This window comes from Phyllobates terribilis, unplaced genomic scaffold, assembly GCF_046119375.1.
Source record: "Phyllobates terribilis strain yellow unplaced genomic scaffold, ASM4611937v1 Scaffold_2__4_contigs__length_985480577, whole genome shotgun sequence".
Taxonomy (NCBI): Eukaryota; Metazoa; Chordata; class Amphibia; order Anura; family Dendrobatidae; genus Phyllobates; species Phyllobates terribilis.
Window position 1 is genome coordinate 910522860 of NW_027362762.1, and position 21896 is coordinate 910544755.

Genomic DNA, 21896 nt, shown 5'->3' on the forward strand with positions numbered 1-21896 from the left:
GTTAAAAAATAAGTATGAACATAGCCCAAGGTGTGGAGGAGTATTTTTGTTTTTGGTTATTTTTTTTGTTTTATATACAAGTCATTACCCTGGAAAGCATGTTCCTTAGCATAATCCAATTTGGTTTAGTTTTTGTATGTTTTATTGTGAGTCTGTAAAAGTGGCGTAATACCTCTGACAACGTTGTTGACAGAAGTGACCTGGGAGTCATAAATTCTTCCAGGGGTCTTCCCCATGCTGTTCCCATGTCATTTGAGCACTGTTCCCATCGATTTGGGCAATTTTTAGGGCCTCTGCTGACCGCCGGGGGGGAGCCGCCTGAAAAATGCTCGAGTTTCCCATAGACTTACATTGGGCTCGTTGCTTGGGTCAAGCACCCGAGTATTCCAAAGTGCTTGACCCGAGCATCGAGCAACCGACCATTTTAGTGTTTGCCCATCACTAGTTAGTACCTAGTAGCACCCTCTTTTCTTTTAAAAGTATAAGAGCTTGTAAACACTTTTTGTAGCCAGAAAATAGTCTTTCAATTCTTGTTTGAGGGATTTTCGTCTATTATTCCTTTTTCATCCATTATTCCTTGATCCACCCCCATGCTTAATGGTTGGCGAGATGTTCTTTTTCTGAAATCCTGTGCCCTTTTTTTCACATACCTTTCAACATTGTGGCCAAAGAGTTCTATTTTAACTACATCGGTTCACAGGACTTGTTTCCAAAATGCATCAGGCTTGTTTAGATGTTCTTTTGCATACTTCTGATGTTGAATTTTATGGTGAGGACGCAGGAGAGGTTTTCTTCTGATGACTTTTCCATGAAGATCATATTTGTGCAGGTGTCTCTGAATAGTAGAACAATGTACAACAACTCTAAAATCTTCTAAATCATTATGAAGTTCTTTTGCAGTCAAGCGGGCATTCTGATTTGCTTATCTAGCAATCTGATGAACAGCTCTCACTGAAATTTGCTTGGTCTTCCAGACCTTATCTTGACTTCTACTGTTCCTATTAACTACTATTTCGAACTGAGAAAAGGGCAACTTGAAAATGCTTTGCTATCTCCTTATAGTCTTTTTCTGCTTTGTGGCCGTCCACCATTTTCATTTCCAGAGTGCTAGGCAGCTTCTTAGAAGAACCCGTGGCTGCTGTTTTTTGGCACAAGGTTAAAGGAGGCTGTGTTTTAATAAAGCTGAGAAAATTGCATCACGCGGCATTTCCTAACAATGATATTGAACAAGCCATAATTCTAACAGGCTATTTAAGGTCTGAAACCTTGATCAAAGTTATCTGAGCACTCAAATCTCCAAGAGTGCCCAAACTTTTGCATCAACCCATTTACTTTTCTGTAATTTTTAAAATGTAAAAAATGACAAGATATATATTTTTTGGCCTAAAATACAAATGGAATGTGTCATCTTTAACTTTAGGCCTTTTAGAGATATTTTCATCTTCAAGAGTGTGCAAAGCAGTCATCAAAGCAAAAGGTGGCTACTTTGAAGAACCTAGAATATAAGACATATTTTCAGTTGTTTCAATCTTTTTTGTTAAGTATATAATTCCACATGTGTTAATTCATAGTTTTGATGCCTTCAGTGTGAATGTACAATTTTCATAGTCATGAAGATACAGAAAAATCTTTAAATGAGAAGGTGTGTCCAGACTTTTGCTCTGTACTGTATATATTTGCGGCTGAACAGTGAGCGACACACTCAAATTGTTTTTTTTAGATACAAAGGGCCCAAAAGTGGATAATACAGAGGTTTGAACCGTGGAACTGCAAAACCACACTTGTATTTCTCGGGCCTACACCAGACTATTTTAAACAGATATATTTGTGTCTGAACAATCAGGAGACACTATTTATTTTTTACAGCAAAAAATGCCAAAAGCAGGATAATAGAGATTTTTTACCGTGGAACTGCAAAACCACAGTTATAATTTACTGGTGTATACCTGACTTTTTTTAAAATATATATATATATTTGTGGCTGAACAGTGAGCGACACACTCAAACTGTTTTTTTTTAGATACAAATGGCCCAAAAGTCGATAATACAGAGGTTTGAACCGTGGAACTGCAAAACCACACTTGTATTTCTCGGGCCTACACCAGACTATTTTCAACAGATATATTTGTGTCTGAACAATCAGGAGACACTATTATTTATTTTTTACGGCCAAAAATTGCGAAAAGCTGGATTATACAGAGATTTGACCCGTAGAACTGCAAAACCACACTTGTATTTCTCGGGCCTACACCAGACTATTTTCAACAGATATATTTGTGTCTGAAAAATCAGGGGAGACACTATTATTTTTTTTTTGCGGCAAAAAATGCAAAAAGCAGGATAATAGAGATTTTTTACCGTGGAACAGCAAAAGCACAGTTATAATTTACTGGTGTATACCAGACTTTTTTAAATATATATATTTGCGGCTGAACAGTGAGCGACACACTCAAACTGTTTTTTTTTAGATAAAAATGGCCCATGGAACTGCAAAACCACACTTCTATTTCTCTGGCCTACACCAGACTATTTTCAACAGATATATTTGTGTCTGAAAAATCAGAGACACACTTTTTCTTTGGGGGCGGGTGGGTGGAACGGGGGGGGGCCCAAAAGGTTAATAAGATGGGTATTTGTACAGTGTGAAGGAGGAAAAAAAAAGAGGATTTAGATGAAAAAAAAGGATTTTTCCTGGCCCCCGAGACCTGGAGCTAGATCTAGCAATTTTAGCAACAGGAGCACACAGGACTGTCATGCAGCGTTTGCTGGTATAACCACTGCGTCTCCTATACAGCCTGCCTGCCTGCCTGATATCTGGGATGGATATTAGTCCTGAGAAGGACTGTTTGCTTGATCTGGTAGCCTTTAGAGACCCTACACAAACTATTTCGCAGGATATATCTCTCCCTAAATCAGCAGCGCTGTCCCTACACTGTCTGATCCGAAGTGACTGTGTCCAAGATGGCGGCGCCCGGTTTTAAATACTCGAGGTGACGCTGTGCGGCCAGCCAATCACTGTAATGCCCACAAACAACATGGCAGCGGCATTACAGTGACTGGCTGGCAATCCCTGCATGTTCATTGGCTCTGTAAAGAGCGCCAAACATGCAGGGCGGAGACCCGAGCTCCCGCCCGAGTAACCCGGAAATGCTTGGTGCTCGCGGAACATCCCGAGTAGCCTGATGCTCGGGCGAGTACCGAGCAGTGTCGAGCATGCTCGCTCAACACTAGATATAATATATTGGATATCAGGCTATAATATATAGGACATCAGGATATAATATAATGGATACCAGGCTATAATATACAGGATATCAGGATATATATATATATATATATATATATATATATATATATATATATATATATATATAGTAAAGTATAAAGTATTCAATGAGAATATTTCATACATTCAGATCTAGGATGTGTTATATGAGTGTTCCCTTTATTTTTTTGAGCAGTGTATATATATATATATATACACTGTGTATATTCAGTATATAAATCCTGCAAACATTTCTTATTAGTCTCCCTGGACAAGCCCTTTAAACTTTATCCACCACAGGGATTTGCCGGGTCATGGAGTCATATAAACATGTACATTCTCCATTTTCTAATGCCATTATTTTGCTGTGTTAACATGCCATACACCACTAGACTTTCAGGTTATCTATGAGCGTCACATCTTCTGAATGATAATTTTCCTACATTCCTCTTCTAAGAAGTGAGCAAATCAAAGGAGCGCTGAACTTTATGACCTGCTTTTTATGAGTTGGAAGTTCAGCCGCAAACTCTGCACTTCAGTGTCTGGTGGTTTGTTTCAGTTCTTCATCAGTGACAGCATGAAATCTAGCAGCTAACTGTTACTTTGTAATAATTCATAGCACTCACAAGAAATCTACCATATACAACAAAAGCTTCCGAAACCAAGAACTCAGCAAAGAATGGATACTTGCCCAGCAACAACGAATCTGATCCTCTGCCGTCCCTCACTTCAACAATATCATATATATTCTCCAGATCAAATACTTGAAAATGCAGCTGGATATTGTGTCCTTCAGCTGCATTCAGATACCATATACCTAGTGGAAAAAAGGGAAATTGGATATAATAATAATATTTATTTAAATAAACATTGAAATCTATATTTTTTATTATTTTGGTTTTATATATTTTAGCATATTTTTATAATTAAATCATATAAAATAACATTTATAAAGCAATCAAGCTCTTACTTTATTCCCATCTCATATGGACTTAGAGTACTCTTGAAATCTTTGAATTCTGCTCCTGAAAACCCCAAACATATGCCTGATATATACAAATATATCTCCCTACAGTTCAACACATCTGGTATTGATGTACAATAATAATAATATTAATAAATATTAATATAATATAATACTATAATATAATAAAAGTGCAAGTGAATTAGGCCAATAAATACCAGCCAAACGTGTGCCTTTAGGCTATTGAAGTATATAGGCCCACTGACACTTTAGTCAGACAGTATTTCCAGCATATAGATGCCGCGGCCATCATTGTGATATGACAATACTGTAGTTTACAACCCCTATGCTATTTGAATAATACAACACTCATTCAAAATGATTGAAAACAGCAACTCTATGCAAATAGTAGACTGGCAGTCATCAAGTTAGTGGCTGCTACATGCAGTACCTTGAAAAAGTATTCATACCACGTGAACTTTTACACATTTTTTCACACAATTAGTAAATTAAGTCCACCTTTGTGTAAATAATTCTCAGTATAACTACAACTGTTCTGTTAAGGCCTCAGAGGTTTGTTTGAGAACATTAGGGATCAAACAGTATCATGAAAACCAAGGAACACACTAGACTGGTCAGAGTTACAGTTGTGGTGAAGATTAAAGCTGGGTCAGGTTATATAAAAATAGCTCTGAACATCTTACAGAGCACTCTTCAATCCATCATTCAAAAATGGAAAGGGTATGGCACAACTGGAAACCTACCAAGGCCGTCCACCTAAACTGACATCTAAAGCAAGGTGAGCACTAACTAGAGAAGCATCCAGGAAGCCCATGGTCAACCTGGAGGAGCTGCATAGATCCACACCTCAGGTGGGAGAATCTCTCCACAGGACAAATATTAGTCATACAGTATATTCCACAATCTGGCCCTTATCAAATTGTGGCAAGAAAAAAGCCATTTCTGAAACCAAGTTATAAGAAGCAATGTTTATAGCTTGAACAAGGCAATGTAGGGGACAGAGCGAGCATGTGGAAGAAGGTGCTCTGGCCAGATGAGACAAAATTTAAATTTTTGGGGCTAAATGCAAAATGCTACGTGTGGTGGAAAACTAACATTACATATCACCCTGAAAACACCATCCCCACCATCAAATGTGGTGGTGGCAGCATCAAGCTGTCAGGATGCTTCTCTTCAGCTGGGACAGGGAAGTTGGTTAGAGTTGATGGGAAGATGGATGGAGCTAAATACAGGGATATTTTGGAGGACAATCTATTAGAGACTCCTTTCTATTATGCTGTATTTTAGTGATCAATATTTTTGTCTCTGCGTCCCTCAATGCAGCACTACAAGCCCCAGCACTTGCCCTAAGGCCACGTTCACATGTTTAGTATTTGATTAGTAGTTTACCTCAATATTTGTAAGCTTAAATCAGGAGTGGAACAGTCAGAGGAAAAGTATAATAGAAACACGTCACCACTTCTGCATTTATCACCATCTCCTGGCTTTGGCTCACAAAAACTGATGTAAAATACTGACCAAATACTGAATGTGTGAATGTGGCCTAAGTGTTTCTAATTTATCATTCAGTTTTATCCATTACCTACAGTGCATTACATTTTAAATTATAAACATTTTTTTATCAGCCTCCTGTACCACTTGTCCCAGCATTTTAGCTTAGCATATTTATTTTAGTTGTCTAGCCATTTTTTTCTCTTTCAACAAATATTATTTTACCCTTTTTCACATAAAATTGTATTTTTAGAGCTCGCTATCCTCATCACCATGTCCGCTTATATTGGTACTACAAGTCACAGCACATGTCCCTGCTTTTATTGTTTTTCTTTTTTTCTTTTTAACAATGAACTTTCACCTCATTATTTCTAAAATAATGTTATATACTATGTTTTTCGGTGTTATCTATTATATACTTTTCGCATAGTCTTACTTATTAACATTGATCCCCAGACCCCATGTTGTCAGTATGTAATCTCCTTTTAGTGCTCTCATTTTAACTTTAGATGTTTCTATTATTACATTCCTAGTTTATATTGTACAGCCCCATGTGATAGCATTATGTATTATCCACTTTTACCTTTATCCTATTTGTTTATGTGTACTGACACTTGCCCCCATGATGACAGTGTGTAATCCTTTTCTCTCCTTTTTTGTCCATTTAAACTCTGTCTGTTATAGTGCTAACATACATGCCGGCCTGTGGAAGACAATTGAAGTTGAAACATGTTGAAACGTGTAGCCCTTATTCTATTACTGAATTCTAATGAAGATATTACCTGCCTGTTGTAACGCTAGTCACTACTCAATGAGACGTCAGTCACTACTCATAGACTTACGTGAGGCCGGATAGTCAAGAGCTCTGGGGTCAGTACCAAGAGGGCTTGTAATAAACAGAGTGGTGAGACAAGCGTAGTCAGGTAACAGTCCGAGGTCAGAGAATCAGGAAGGCAGCAGATCAAGACAAAGGGGTAAGTCAGATGGATGGTCAAAATGGTAAATCCCAGGTCAGAAACAAAGATCAGAATACAACACACAGTTCAGAGCAAGCACACACATCACTTGAGGAAAGCTACAATTGGCAAAGGTCTGACAATTGACAGAGTGCTAAATAACCCTGCAACCACCCACAATAGATGATACCTGCAGGAGATCCCACAGACCCAACCAGATAGGACGGCCGAGCTGCCAATCACAATATCAACACCTCTTCCTCAGATTGGGCAGTAGAGCTGTCACTGTCAATCCTAACAGCTCAGTCAGTCCTTGATCACATAGGACAACAGAGCTGTCATTCACAGTGTCCCTAGGACACTGTGAGTGGTGAAATTGTGATGCCTGTCTGACACACTCAGTAGCACTTACATCACCCTTTTTTACATTTTTTAATCATTATTTGATGCATGGTGGTTCATAGACTGGAACATCACCTGGGATAGGTTCAGCTTATTCATTCCATCTCTGGATTTGAAACAGGTTTGTGCCTGGTATCTGCACATTGATCCAAGGTAAGTGTTAGAACCCTCCTGTTTGTTTTTGTTTCTATCATGTGTTTTGCGGTCATGTGACCATCTTCCTATATATTCCAGCTCCGCCCTTCTGGCTTTGCTGGACTTCAGTGTTGTTTTGACTGTCTCCCTAGTCAGGCGCCTTTGTGCCTATCTATCTCTAGTTTGCTTGGTCCTCTGGGACCTCTAGTACTTTTGTCAGTTTATCTTTTGCTCTGCAACAACTTCTGTTAGGAGGTGTCCCATTTTTGTCCCAGTCCTTAGTTCTTTTAGGGACCCCTCCCTTTCTCTATAGGTCTCCATTCAGACTAGCCGAGGACGAAGGCGGGTCTGTTCACAAGGAGCAGGTTGCCCGCTACAATGCAGGTACTCAGCTTAGTCTTATTGTAGGGACAGCTCTCCCCTTCTTTCCCTAGTTTATGTTGCAGATCATAACAGTAAGTCCAGCCCAAACAAAAACTTTAAGGAAAGAAATCCGGGGATTAGTATGGTTTCTGTTCAAGATTTGGCTCAACGCCTGCAGGGATTGTCTCTGGAGATGTCTGATCTCCGGCAACACGTGAGTAGCTGTTCTGGAGCACATTTTGTCGAACCCAAGGTAGGACTCCCTGATATTTTTTATGGTAAACAACAAGATTTTTTTTCCTTTAAAAATGCTTGTTTATTGTATTTTCGTTTGAGAACAAGGTCCTTTGGGAATGAATCGCAGTGCATTGGATTTATCATGTCACTTTTGCGCAAGGAACCACAGGGGTGGGCCTTTTCTCTCCAACCTAATGATCCGTGTTTTAGGTCAGTGGAGGATTTTTTTTCTGCTATGGGGCTATTGTATGACGATCCTGATTGAGTCTCATCTGCTGAGACAGAACTGAGGCGTTTGAATCAGGGGTCAGGTGAAAATTATTGTACACATTTCAGAAGGTGGGCCTCAGAAGTGAAATGGAATGATTCAGCGTTAAAATGTTTTTTTCTTGCTGGTCTAATTGAAAGGGTTAAGGATCTGCTGATTGCATTTCCTGCACCTGAGACCTTGCAAGAAGCCATGCAATTAGCTATACGTGTGGACAGGAGTCTGCGTGCCAGGGTTAATGATGAAAAAATTCCTGCAATGGCAGCTCCTAGTTCCCAGAGGGTCTGCTCAGACGGCGGAGAACCGATGGAGGTTGGGGTGATGTCACTCCGCTCTCAGGAAAGAGACCGCAGGTTTTCCAAGGGATTGTGTTTTTATTGTGGTAAAACTGACCATTTGATTAAGAACTTTGAGCTTCGTTTAAGTAAAGAAAAAAAAAGGTTAGTTACGCCCGTATTGCTTGTTTGAGCTCTAAGGGAGTATTTCTTTCAGGGAGTACCTCATTGCAGGAAGATTTGATTGAATTTAAGGTATTTGTGGACTGTGGTTCAAAACTTAATGTGATTGATAAGGGGTTTTTGGAAAAACTTAAATTGGAATCTAAACCTTTGTCATCACCTATTTCTGTGATTGCAATTGATAACACTCTTTTGAAATGTATTACTCACAAGGTTGCTGCATTTCCCCCCACTATCATTGGCATTCACCAAGAAAATTTGGATTTGGTGGTATTAAATAATTTACCCTCTCCAGCCGTTTTAGGTTTGCCTTGGTTAAAACTACACAATCCTTTGCTGGACTGGTCTACTAATGAAATTAAGTCCTTGAGTCCTAAGTGCTATGATAAATGTTGTAATGGTCGCATTGCGGCTGTGGAAAAATGGGAATTACCTGTACCTATTCAAGATTTTTGGAAGGTTTTTTCCGAGGAGGAGTCGCAAGTTTTACCTTCTCATAGGGACTATGATTGCACCATTGAGTTTGTTCCTGGAGCTACTCTTCCCAAGAGTCGCTTATTTAATCTGACTATCCCTGAAAGAAAGGCCTTGGAGGAGTACATATAGACGAGCTAGGCTGCTGGTCACATTAGACCTTCTAAGTCGCCTGTGGCCGTTGGATTTTTCTTTGTTAAAAAAAAGGACGGGTGTTCACGTCCATGTCTGGACTTTCGTGAAATTAATAAGATTACCGTACGCAATTCCTACCCATTACCGTTAATTCCTGACTTGTTTAACCAGTTAGTGGGGGCCAAGTGGTTCTCTAAAATTGATCTCCAGGGGGCATACAATTTGTTACGAATGAAGGAGGGTGATGAATGGAAAACTGCTTTTAACACTCCGGTAGGTCATTTTGAGAATCTGGTGATGCCTTCTGGTCTTATCAATGCACCCGCGTTTTTTCAGAACCTTATTAATGACATCCTGAGACATTTGATTGGTAAGAATCTGGTTGTGTATTTGGATGACATTTTGATTTATTCATCAGATCTAGAGTCCCATTGGCAGAGCGTACGTGAGGTGTTGCAGTTATTGAGTGATAATTCACTTTTTGCTAAGCTGGAGAAATGTGAGTTCGCTGTGCAGAGAATTAGTTTTTTGGGCTACATTATCTCCAGCGAGGGCTTTGAGATGGACCCTGTGAAGGTTCAGGCTGTGCAGGATTGGCCTAGGCCTATTGGTTTGAAATCAATACAGAGATTTTTGGGTTTCGCCAATTATTACAGGAAATTCATTAAGAATTTTTCTATAATTGTTAAGCCGCTGACCGATCTCACCAGGAAAGGTGCGAATACGGTCCAGTGGACTACTGAGGCCATTGAAGCTTTTGTGTATCTCAAGGAGAGGTTCAGTTCTGCCCTTATCCTTATGCTGCCTGATGAGAACAAGCGTATTTTGGTCGAGGTTGATGCTTCTTCGTTGGGGGTCGGTGCAGTTTTGTCTCAGGAGAACAAGGATGGAGTACATCCCTGTGCTTTTTTTTCAAAAAATTTTTCAGAAACCGAACTTAATTACGATGTTGGTAATCGGGAATTGCTGGCTATTAAACTCGCGTTTGAACATTGGCGTCATTTCTTGGAAGGTGCTCCATTTTCTATTCAGGTTTTCACAGATCATAAGAATTTGATCTATCTGGATGCTGCCAAACGCTTGAATGCCCGTCAAGCTAGGTGGGCACTTTTTTTTTCTCGGTTTAATTTTTCTGTTACCTATATCCCTGGTACTAAGAATGTTAAAGCCGATGCTTTACATCGCAGCTTTTCTCCCATGGTTGGTACCGAGGAGGAGGAGAGCATTTTACAGGAAGGAGATGTGGTAGCAGCATTGGACTCCGTTTTGGAAGATGGGATTCTGAAAGCCCAAGAGGATGCCCCATCTAACACTCCTCATGGGAGGTTGTTTGTGCCTAGAACCTTTAGGAGAGATTTGTTTGTGGAGTATCATGAGTCTGGCAGGTCATCCAGGAATTTCTGAGACTAAGAGACTTATCAGTCGCAGTTTTTGGTGGCCTGGGTGGCAGAAGGAAGTCATCAAGTGGGTGCGTCAATGTACGGTGTGTGCTAGGTCAAAGGCTTCACATACCCCTGCTGCGGGGTTGCTTTGCCCTCTGGAGGTTCCTAGTGCGCCTTGGACGCATCTGGCAATGGATATTATTACTGACCTTCCTGTGTCCGAGGGTTTCACTGTCATCTGGGTGGTCGTGGACCGTTTTAGCAAGATGTGTCATTTGGTACCATTCATTAAGCTACCCTGCCCTAAGACACTCGCTAAGGCGTTTGTTAAGGAAATTGTCAGGCTCCATGGCGTTCCCAACGACATTGTTTCTGATAGGGGACCTCAGTTTGTGGCTCGCTTTTGGCGTGCTTTTTGTGACAGGTTGGGAGTCCATTTGTCATTTTCGTCTGGTTATCATCCTGAGTCTAATGGACAGACTGAAAGAAAGAACCAGGATGTTGAACTGTTTTTGCGTTGTTTTGTGGCAGACAATCAAGAGGGGTGGTCTGAGTTTCTGCCACTCGCGAATTTGCTCTTAACAACCACACATCCTCCTCTGCTGGGTGTTCTCCTTTTTTTTGTTGTACTGGGAGACATCCGTCTTTTGGTTCGTTCTCCAAATTGGGGTCGGCGGTGCCGGAGGAGGAGAATTTTTCCGGTGATTTGGAGAGAGTTTGGACAAATGTACGTTGTAACCTTCAAGAGGCTAACAAAAAGTCCAAGAAGTATTTTAACAGGAAACGTAAAGAGGTTTTGTTTACTGTGGGTGACATGGCTTGGTTGTCCTCAAAGAATCTGCGGTTGAGGATTCCCTCTAAAAAATTGGGTCCGAAATTTGTGGGGCCATTTAAGGTGCTTCAGGTGGTTAACCAGTCTGCTGTTAGGTTGGAGTTTCCCACCTCCTGGAAGATTAATCCTGTGTTTCATGTTTTCTTGTTGAAAAAGGCTGATGTATCGGATAGGGAGGCCACTGTCACAGTTCCTCCGGTGGTGGAAGACGGCGAATATGAAATTTCTCGTATCCTGAATTCCAGAGAGCATAGAGGGAGATTGCAGTGTCTCGTCGCTTGGAAAGGTTTCGGTCCCGAGGATAACTCCTGGGTAAAGGCGGATGATGTCTCTGCCCCTAGACTTGTCAGAGCTTTCCACAGGAGATTTCCGGATAGGCCTGGGCCTGGAGGATCCGGAAGATCCTCATAAAAGAGGGGGTACTGTTAGAACCCTCCTGTTTGTTTTTGTTTCTATCTAATGTTTTGCGGTCACGTGACCATCTTTCTATATATTCCAGCTCCGCCCTTCTGGCTTTGCTGGACTTCAGTGTTGTTTTGACTGTCTCTCTAGTCAGGTGCTTTTGTGCCAATGTAGGGACTCAGCTTAGTCTTATTGTAGGGACAGCTCTCCCGTTCTTTCCCTAGTTTATGTTGCAGATCATAACAGTAAGCGCACCACCATATGCTCTTTCTGTCAGCCCTAACCATCCACTTTATTAAAGGGAATCTGTCAGCAGGTTTTTGCTATGTAATCTCAGGACAGCATGAGGTAGGGGTTAAAACACAGAATTTTATTATGTAACACGTGTCAAGTTGTGTGCTGTTGTTTACTTAGACTGAAGATTTTATCACCTGGTGATTATCATTGCTGGCAGGAGCTTGCAAATCGACTCCGCCCCTTCTGTGATAAGCAGCTCACTGTCTATACACTATGTGCATACAGAGCCTGGTGGGGGCGGGGTTATCTTCCTCAGCTCTACTGCACTATTAAATGTAAAAACTCTGATTGTATCAGAAAGACTACACCCAGTAAATTAAGTGATACATCATTGGATTTAGGGTCACTTTGCCTACATGATGCCACTCTCAGATGCTTTTATATTCTTATTATAGGGCAGATAGGCATCCCTTGGTTCCCACATTGGCTTGAATAAACACTGTCCTTTGATGCCTATTTGAATTGAGGGATATTCTAACAAACCTATTACATAACTACTGTACAGTATGTAACATTTGGTAAACCATGTGCACAGTATCTCTGCTTTTTTACATCTTTTGGAAATTAGCATATGTTTTCTGTGCATTGAAACAATCATTCCCCAAAATTTTAATTATGAAAGTTAAAACAGTAAATTACCTTCACACATTTAACATCATTCTCAATATCCATTTTAGCAGTGCTTATTAACCTAAAGGAGTAATGAATATTTTTGTATTCAATTATCAAGACTGAATCCTAAAAGAAGGCAGGCACATCAATAGTTATTTCTAGTTTACGTCCATACATTTTGCATAAACCTCGTAATTTTTCTTTCAGAGACTTTGTGCTAAAAACGAATGCTAAAAATAATAGGTCTACAAAGGTTAGAGCACCACGTCAGCTCTTACTCCTTGATGTGGTTGAAGGATCTTTAAAAAAAAAACTTTTTGGATTGTGAGAATATTAGTATTTTACTGTCAAAGACTTGTCAGATTTTTTGAAAAGATAATTGTTAAGAACTAAGTTGTGGTCTTTTATTCCAAGCAGCACGTTGCAAAAGCATCCCCATTACCAAAGAACAGCAAAGGACTGTGAGGTTATATTACTGTTCAATTTTCTTGGCAGTGGCCGGATGTTGTTTTTAAGACGTTTTTTTTAATCCCAGCCTCACTTGCTATGGTTGAGAATAATTTAGCTCATATTGATGGACTAGTTAATGGATTTCATCGTCTGAAATATTAAGGATTTGATAGAATGTGGAAGCCTCCGATACTACTTAATTAGTTTTTCCAAAATATCTTCCCTCATGCTGATGTGGAGAATGTATTACTAGAGACTGTGCTGTAATTATATGATTCTGCACTCAACTGCGGCATGGACATTCTTCAATATATCACTGTTTAAATGGGAAGGATTTTGCATGCTGCTTCAGTTTTTCCTATCTATCTTCCCTTGTGTATCTAAAGTTGGTTTTCAAGTCAAAAAGTAATACTTTAAAGGGATACTACCAATCTGCAGAAACCTTTCCGCTCAGTCTACATCCATATTAGGTTAAGGATGGCAGAACTCATTGATTTCAGGGTGGGCTCATGCACATGACCATATTTTCTGCTTCATTGTTATCCAACAAAACATCGAATCACACTTGAACTAATGTTCAAGGAAAAAAATCGCAGCATGCCCGAGTTGGATCCAATTATCTGATTGCACTTGGCCATACAAGTCAATGAATGCAAAACTTTGTACTACACTAGGATGACCTCTGAATGCATCCGATTTTCACTGACAGGCAGAATAGAGAAGATGGAGAATTTTTTTTTTCTATCTTCTCCTCCAAGAAAATGGGATCACACTGTGATCAAACTCTGATCAAACTCTGATCAAGCTCTCATCAGAATTTGATTAGCGTAATTGGCCCAATTCTCTTGGATAAGACAAAACACTGTTGTGTGACCCTAGCTGAAGATTGCCTGATCATCTGATGTGCATGGACATCTCCTTACTCTCCCCCAACAGATGATGTTGGAGGAGAGAAGGGGCAGTTTGAATTCAAAGCCCAATCCTTTTGTTTCCGAACTAGATAAGCCACTGGCAGAAGTATCTGGTAATAACTTGCTCTTCTCCTCCAAAGAGAATATATGAACTGAGCAAAGAGCTCATTTGTATAGGGAAGTCAGCAGAGAGTTGACAACTAAGCAAGGTGCATAGGTATCTTTAGACTTTTATTCACAACTTGTTACTTGCACTAATGAATAAAGGGGTTGTCCTGCCTTAGGATATAAATCTGCAGTCAATGGTCTGTCATGGTTTACCATAACAGAGAGGAACCAGAAGACCACGGTTTCTGATTTCACGTACTCCTGCACTGATTAGAAGCACTTCACCATCATATTAAACAGTGCAGGTTTCTGCTACCAGTGCAGGCATTAATTTGTTCAGTTGAGAACTTCTGAAAGCTTTCCTGCTTTAATGGTCTCAGCTGTTCAGTGTTGGCCACTCCTCTCCGCTATATACTCGCCTCTAGCAATCTGAGATTACCAATATTAGTTTCATACTGCCTGGTTCTGGAGTTGGAAGATCTGTTTTTTGAGGAGGCGTTTGGTATGATATTCTAAGGAACTGCCGTCCGCTGAGAAAAACTATTACATAGGTAATAGGGAACTTTTAGCAATTAAGTGGGCATTTGAAGTGTGGCGACATTTTCTGGAGGGGGCAGTTCATCAGGTCATGATAATCACTAATCATAAAAATCTTTTATATTTAGAATCTGCTAAGCGTATGACACCTAGACAGATATTCATTATTATCTATCAGATTTAACTTTTTTTGGGACATATAGTCTGGGGAATAAGAACATTAAGGCAGATGTCTTATCTCGCTGTTTTCCTAGGGATGGAGAAAATTGTGAACCGGTTCCTATACTACTAAAAGGAGTAGTTATTGCTTCTATAGGTTCTTATCTTGAGAAGGAGGTTGTGCAGGCTCAGGGGGGTGCCCCTGCTGCCTGTCCATTAGGAAAACTGCTCATACCTGTGAATCTCCATCTAAAAGTTATAAGTGAACATCATGATTTGGTCTTGGCTGGACATTTTGGAGATAAAGCCACCACAGATCTCCTTACTCAACGTTTTTTGGTGGTCTGCAGTACAGGATGTTCGGGTTTATGTAGCTGCCTGTAGTGTTTTTGCACATTCAAAGACCACTCAAACTTGTCCATCTGGATCTCTCTAACAATTGGTAATTCTTAGTAGACCTTGGACTCATTTATCAGTAGATTTTATCACTGATCTTCCTGTATCTCCAGGTAATACAGTTATTTTGGTGGTGGTGGACAGGTTCAGCGAGATTTCTCATTTCATTACGCTATCCGCCTTACCCAATGCCAAGACCTTGGTGTAAGTTTCCATCAAAGATATAGTGAAATTACATGGGATTCCTACCGATATTGTTTCCTTCCGGGGGGTGCAATTTATTTCCATATTTTGGAAAGTATTTTGCTCTCGTTTGGGGATCCATCTGTCATTTTCCTCAGTCTTTCATCAACAGACTAAGGGGCAAACTGAACATGTTAACTAGAATTTTGAGACTTATCATAGGTATTTTGTGTCTGAGAATCAGGATGATTGGGTTACTTACTTACCTCTAGCTGAATTCACAGTGAATAACAATTGTTATGAGTCTACTGGTAAGTCCCTGTTCTCTAGGGCATGCAGGTTTCATCCTCAGTTCAGCTTTTTAATTGGAATCATTCTTCAGGAATATCTGAAGAGGAATGATTTTCATCCTCTATTACTTCTGTGTGGCAAGAGGTTTTTAATAATCTGAAGAAGATGGGATTCAAATATAAGAGGGTGGCTGTTTGGGGAGGTTTGGTGGGTCCGGACCTGTGAGTTGATGATTTAGTATGGTTATCCTCGAGGAACATTAAGTTCACGGTTACTTCTTTGAAACAGGGTCCCTAACAGGTGTTGGAAATAACTAAATCACACTTGCAACCAGTTAACATGGATTAAAGTTGACTCAACATCTGTCCTGTGTCCTTGTGTGTACCACATTGAGCATGGAGAAAAGAAAGAAGACCAAAGAACTGTCTGAGGACTTGAGAAACCAAATTGTGAGGAAGCATGAGCAATCTCAAGGCTTCAAGTCCATCTCCAAAGACCTGAATGTTCCTGTGTCTTCCGAGCGCAGTGTCATCAAGAAGTTTAAAGCCCATGGCACTGTGGCTAACCTCCCTAGATGTGGACGGAAAATAAAAATTGACGAGAGATTTCAACGCAAGATTGTGCGGATGGTGGATATAGAACCTCGACTAACATCCAAACAAGTTCAAGCTGCCCTGCAGTCCGAGGGTACAACAGTGTCAACCTGTACTATCCGTCGGCGTCTGAATGAAAAGGGACTGTATGGTAGGATACCCAGGAAGAACCCACTTCTTACCCCGAGACATAAAAAAGCCAGGCTGGAGTTTGCCAAAACTTACCTGAGAAAGCCTAAAACGTTTTGGAAGAATGTTCTCTGGTCAGATGAGACAAAAGTAGAGCTTTTTGGGAAAAAGCATCAACATAGATTGTACAGGAAAAAAAAAGAGGCATTCAAAGAAAAGAACACGGTCCCTACAGTCAAACATGGCGGAGGTTCCCTGATGTTTTGGGGTTGCTTTGCTGCCTCTGGCACTGGACTGCTTGACCGTGTGCACGGCATTATGAAGTCTGAAGACTACCAACAAATTTTGCAGCATAATGTAGGGCCCAGTGTGAGAAAGCTGGGTCTCCCTCAGAGGTCATGGGTCTTCCAGCAGGACAATGACCCAAAACACACTTCCAAAAGCACTATAAAATGGTTTGAGAGAAAGCACTGGAGACTTCTAAGGTGGCCAGCAAATGAGTCCAGACCTGAATCCCATAGAACACCTGTGGAGAGATCTCAAAATGGCAGTTTGGAGAAGGCACCCTTCAAATATCAGGGACCTGGAGCAGTTTGCCAAAGAAGAATGGTCTACAATTCCTGCAGAGTATTGTAAGAAACTCATTGATGGTTACCAGAAGCAGTTGTTCGCAGTTATTTTTGCAAAAGGTTGTGCAACCAAGTATTAGGCTGAGGGTGCAAATACTTTTGTCTGGCCCATTTTTGGAGTTTTGTCTGAAATGATCAATGATTTGATTTTTGCTTCATTCTCTTTTGTGTTTTTTCATTGAAGACAAATTAAATGAAGATAGTAATTCCAAAGAATTTGTGATTGCAATCATTTTCAGGAAGAAACTGAGTATTATCTGACAGAATTGCAGGGGTGCCAATACTTTTGGCCACCACTGTAAGACTGTGACTGTTGTCAATCCTGTAGCATTCCGCATTGCTTTGCCACCTACTTTTAGGATTCATAATGTGTTTCACCAGTCTCTACTCAAAAAGTACGTTGCATCCTCTGAACCATCACCACTACCTCCATCTCCGCTCATTGTGGATGGGAATTTGGAATTTCAGATGGTTAACATTGTTGATTCTTGCTTGGTTCATTGGTCTATTCATTATCTGCTACACTGGAAGGGTTACGGTCCTGGAGAGAAAATGTGGATACCAGCATTTGATGTCCATGTGGTCAGGTTGATCTGGTCCTTACACATCCTGATAAACCCAGACCAGAGGTTCTGGAGGACCTTGTTAGAAGGAGGAATACTGTCACAGGTTTACCACAATAGAGAGGGGTCAGAAGACCACGATGTCTGATTTCACGTACTCCTGTACTGATTAGAAGCATTTCACCATCATATTAAATGGTGTAGATTTCAGCTAGCAGTGCAGCGGTTAATATCTTCAGTTGAGAATTTCTGAAAGCTTTCCTGTTTTGATGGTCTCAGCTGTTTAGTGTTGGCCACTCCCCTCTGCTATATATACTCACCTATAGAAATTTGGGATTGCCAGTGTTTGTTTCATACGGCCTGTTTCTGGAGTTGGATGAGCTAGTTTTTTGAGGCGGCGTTTCGTGTGATATTCTAAAGACTGTTGCTTGGTGATTCGTCTGTGTGCATACCCTAATCCTCTCCTATTTGGTTTTATTTCCTTTACTTCCCAGTGTACCACTCTATTGTTTGTGAGTGCATATTTGTATGATTGGTATTTTCATTTATCCCTATACATCATCCCTTGTTAGTCTGGTTTGTGTATTCTTATACACTGCTACTCCCCACTTCCCTGGGTGGGGGAGAAGACAGATAATGGCTGATTCAGGAGCTCAGAAAGGCACGTGGCCTCAGCGTCTTCACCATTAGAAGTAACCCAGAGAGCAGGTATAGCTAAGGGGACCCAAGCTTTAGGGATAGGGAAGGAGCCCCTGACCCTGGGATATCCATCATCTGTGCATTGAAACAATCTATGTGACTGCAGACATGTGAATGTTTACATCATGCTGACTGCATGTTGTGAGGTTTCTATGGTGCTGGCAACAGGAGCAAATTCACAGACCAGTGGATAAATGTAGTGTATAGGAAAAATATTAAACTCACAGAAAATACACATAAAACTACTTTATTAATATTATGTTAAAAACTAATAGATAAAAACCTCCCAAAATAGCCAATATAGTGTGCACCCCAAAATTTGGGTAATGAAACAGAGTGGGGGAAGGAGGAGACACTGACACTAAGTTAGCTCCTACTCTGGTCTCTACCTATTTGCGGAGGATGGCATCCTCTTGAAACACCTGTGGTGCCCCCTCTACTCGGCAGCTCTAATCTACTCACCCTACTAAGCCCTAGTCAAATCTAGGCAATAGGGGATATAGGATACCAGGTGACCAACCCAGAATACTTGGACACAACAGACAAAAGTACTACACCTAACACATCACTGCAACTCGATGTAAGCAAGAAGTCAAAATATAGTAGTTAATTGTGCAAAAACATCCTGCTAGTCGCTCTATTAGTAAACTGATTATGATCCAATTAGATTATCAAACAGATTCTACTCAATACAGTCGTATATGTATAGGCAACTAAATATTGGTACAATCACATCATATTTGTTGCTGATGCTAAGAGGATCATTTTGGAAAGCTAGCATAGTTTATAGCCAGACAAAATAATAGAAAATGGTCCAGGACAAAAACAAGAAATAGCATACATCAGAGCCTTATTAGATTTATAGACCATAAGCAAAAATTGATGTCATAAGGCCCAAAGACATCAAATAACATGTATCAGAGCCTTATTAGGTTTATAAACCATAAGCAGAAATTGATATCATAAGGCCCAAAGACATCAGAGATTCTAATATATCACATGTGCCTAATAGGCTACGGAACTAGAACCCAACAATAGGGTAAAGGTATTAGCCAGACCTCACACTGGTGAGTATAAAACAAGTACACTTATGTGTCGCTCTATGTAATAATGCACCTAAAAGGGTACATGTATGTGTCACTCTTAATAATCTTAAAAATAGTACATGTATGTATCACTCGACGCATTTCTCCAATGAATTGGCTTATCAGGAGTCACATATCATGTAAGTTCTCAAAAGACAAAGATATAGTGAAAGCGAAAACTTAGCTTGTAAGGATTGTAATTGCCTTCTTAATAAAGTGCCTCATGCATCCCCTCAGTCAAATAACAGGTTGAAGGTGGCACCATGTGGCAGTATACAGTGTCATCTCCCACTCCATAGCATGTCATAAAGCTGACTCACTACTATCCTTAAGTAGGCGGTGCTAGCAGTGAGCACCTGCCTCTTATTAATCACATGTGGTCCCCGAGTCCTAATCCTTCTTGAAAATGCCCATCACGCCAAAATCAAATGTCCCCTTGCCTGGAAGTCTCTATGGTCACTTGCGAACTATTCAGAGACTGAGGCTTTGGAACCAAATGCTTCCCAGTCTTTATTTGTCAAAAGCAGACACACGTCAGATGACATGCCCAGTCTCAGGTCACATGTGCTCACTCTAAACCGAGGCTTGAGAAGCAGACATTTCCCATTCATGATTGGCCAAGCAAGAGCATATGTCAGATGATGGGCTCAGTGACAGGTCACATCGGCTCACTCCAAACCAAAACTTGAGAAGCAAACGCTTCCCATTCATGATTGGCCAAGCAGGAGCACATGTCAGATGATGGGCTCAGCTAAGGGAGTGTCTCAACAGACTGAGCACGCGCAGTTGTGTCCAGGATGTTTCCCTCAGACACAGTTAGGTGGGAACAAACCAAGACACCGTGATGTGTCCGCCCCGCCATTGTATATGCCTCATGCTTGTGTCAGAGCCAACCATCCATCGTTCCTGTCTGTGTAAGAATGTGGTCAGCTGCATCAGCGCAGATTATCCACAGGGATATTCTATGGGGGACAGAATGATGGGCATTAGGATAATAGTACCTTTCAATCCACTTAGGGGACAAGCTATAGACAACTAGAGGAACAGAAGGGAGTCATTAGAGATAATGGACTAAATAAGCCATCACAAAAAGCCGAAGGCAATTTCACAGATCCGTAAAATAAAGGGAAGGTAGTAGGGGTATATATATTCCTCAACCCCCATACGCGGTATGCCCCAGATGCTAGGGCATATAGGTTATCAGTCATTACCAAACTGGGTTAGTAGGCAATGAGGCAGCAACCTATCCGAAACCAAACAAACCAATGACATAGTGTATAGCTAACAGCATAGAAATGCATCCACGGGAAAACGCAGTTCACAGGAAACAGCTATATTGTAATTGGTCATTTAGACCACATGGTTTGACACTGTTAATTCTGTATTTCCAGTGGGCCTGAAGTGACCGCAAGTATGTGATTTGCATACATGCAGTCACTTGCCAACTATATGGGCACCGCCTCGCTGAATCCAAGTTTTTTGAGTGAGATACAGTCTAGTTGGAATAAGGGGGGAAGCATGCAAGTCACATATTTATGGTCACATGACCTCCAGATGTCAGCGCTGGCATCGGAGAACCCTCATAGTGAGAAAGTGGATGCGATGTGAGCATTCTCAAATTTGCAGTCACATAGAGAGTCTGCAGAATGATAGCTTAAGGCTGGACAACTCCTTTAACAGTTAGGGCTCTTTCACATGTCAGTGTCTCCGATTCGAGTGATGACAGTTTCCACACGTATTGGAGACACTGACACATGCAGACCCATTGAAATAAATGGGTCTATGCACATCTCAGGTGTGTTTTCACGGACCATATGTCCGTGTGCTCCACATGGAGACAAGTCAGTTTTTTTTCAGCTACACAGTCCGTAAAACGCACCACATGTTTGACATTCGAGTGTCATCCTTGTGACACGTACCGGCGCCTGGGAATCAGCGCAACAGTTAGCGATGTTCCCAAGCATCGGGTGCTGAACACTGCCCTCATCATGGTTCCCTGCCCTTCCCTGTGATCAACACCAGCAGAGACAGTGATGAGGGTAGTGATAGTTTGCTACCGCAGTGTCACCACCTGTAAAATTAAGAAATAAATAATAAAATCCATATACTCACCTCTCCTAGTTGTCCCCTGTTGTAATCCATGTGACCACTGCTGTCGAGGAGCCAGAGAGAATAAGCCGGAGCTGCACTCAGTGAGTGACAGGACACCGCACCTGAACTGCAGCTCTGGAGCCGCTCATTCTCCCCAGCTCCTCTGCAGCAGCTTTCGCATGGATACAGCGGGTGACACCTTGGACAGATGAGTACATGGATTTTATTATTTTATTCTTATTTTTACAGGTGGGGACACTGCGAGAGCAGAATACCACTACCCTCATCACTGGAACTTGAGGACAGCACTAACTGTAGCACTGACTACCAGGCATCATGCATGTGATCCTGATGTGGCACACGGGTGGAACACAGTTG

General features: G+C 41.0%; 1 protein-coding gene across 2 annotated transcripts in view; it reads right to left on the reverse strand.

Annotated features, from left to right (window-relative positions):
- TMPRSS15 (transmembrane serine protease 15) overlaps positions 1 to 21896 on the reverse strand; it is a 780444-nt gene that overhangs the window by 301938 nt on the left and 456610 nt on the right. For both annotated transcript variants that reach the window (XM_073668264.1, XM_073668263.1), the window contains exon 15: positions 3957 to 4082. In XM_073668264.1, the coding sequence (XP_073524365.1) occupies positions 3957 to 4082 (126 nt within the window). The remainder of the gene's footprint in view (positions 1 to 3956; positions 4083 to 21896) is intronic.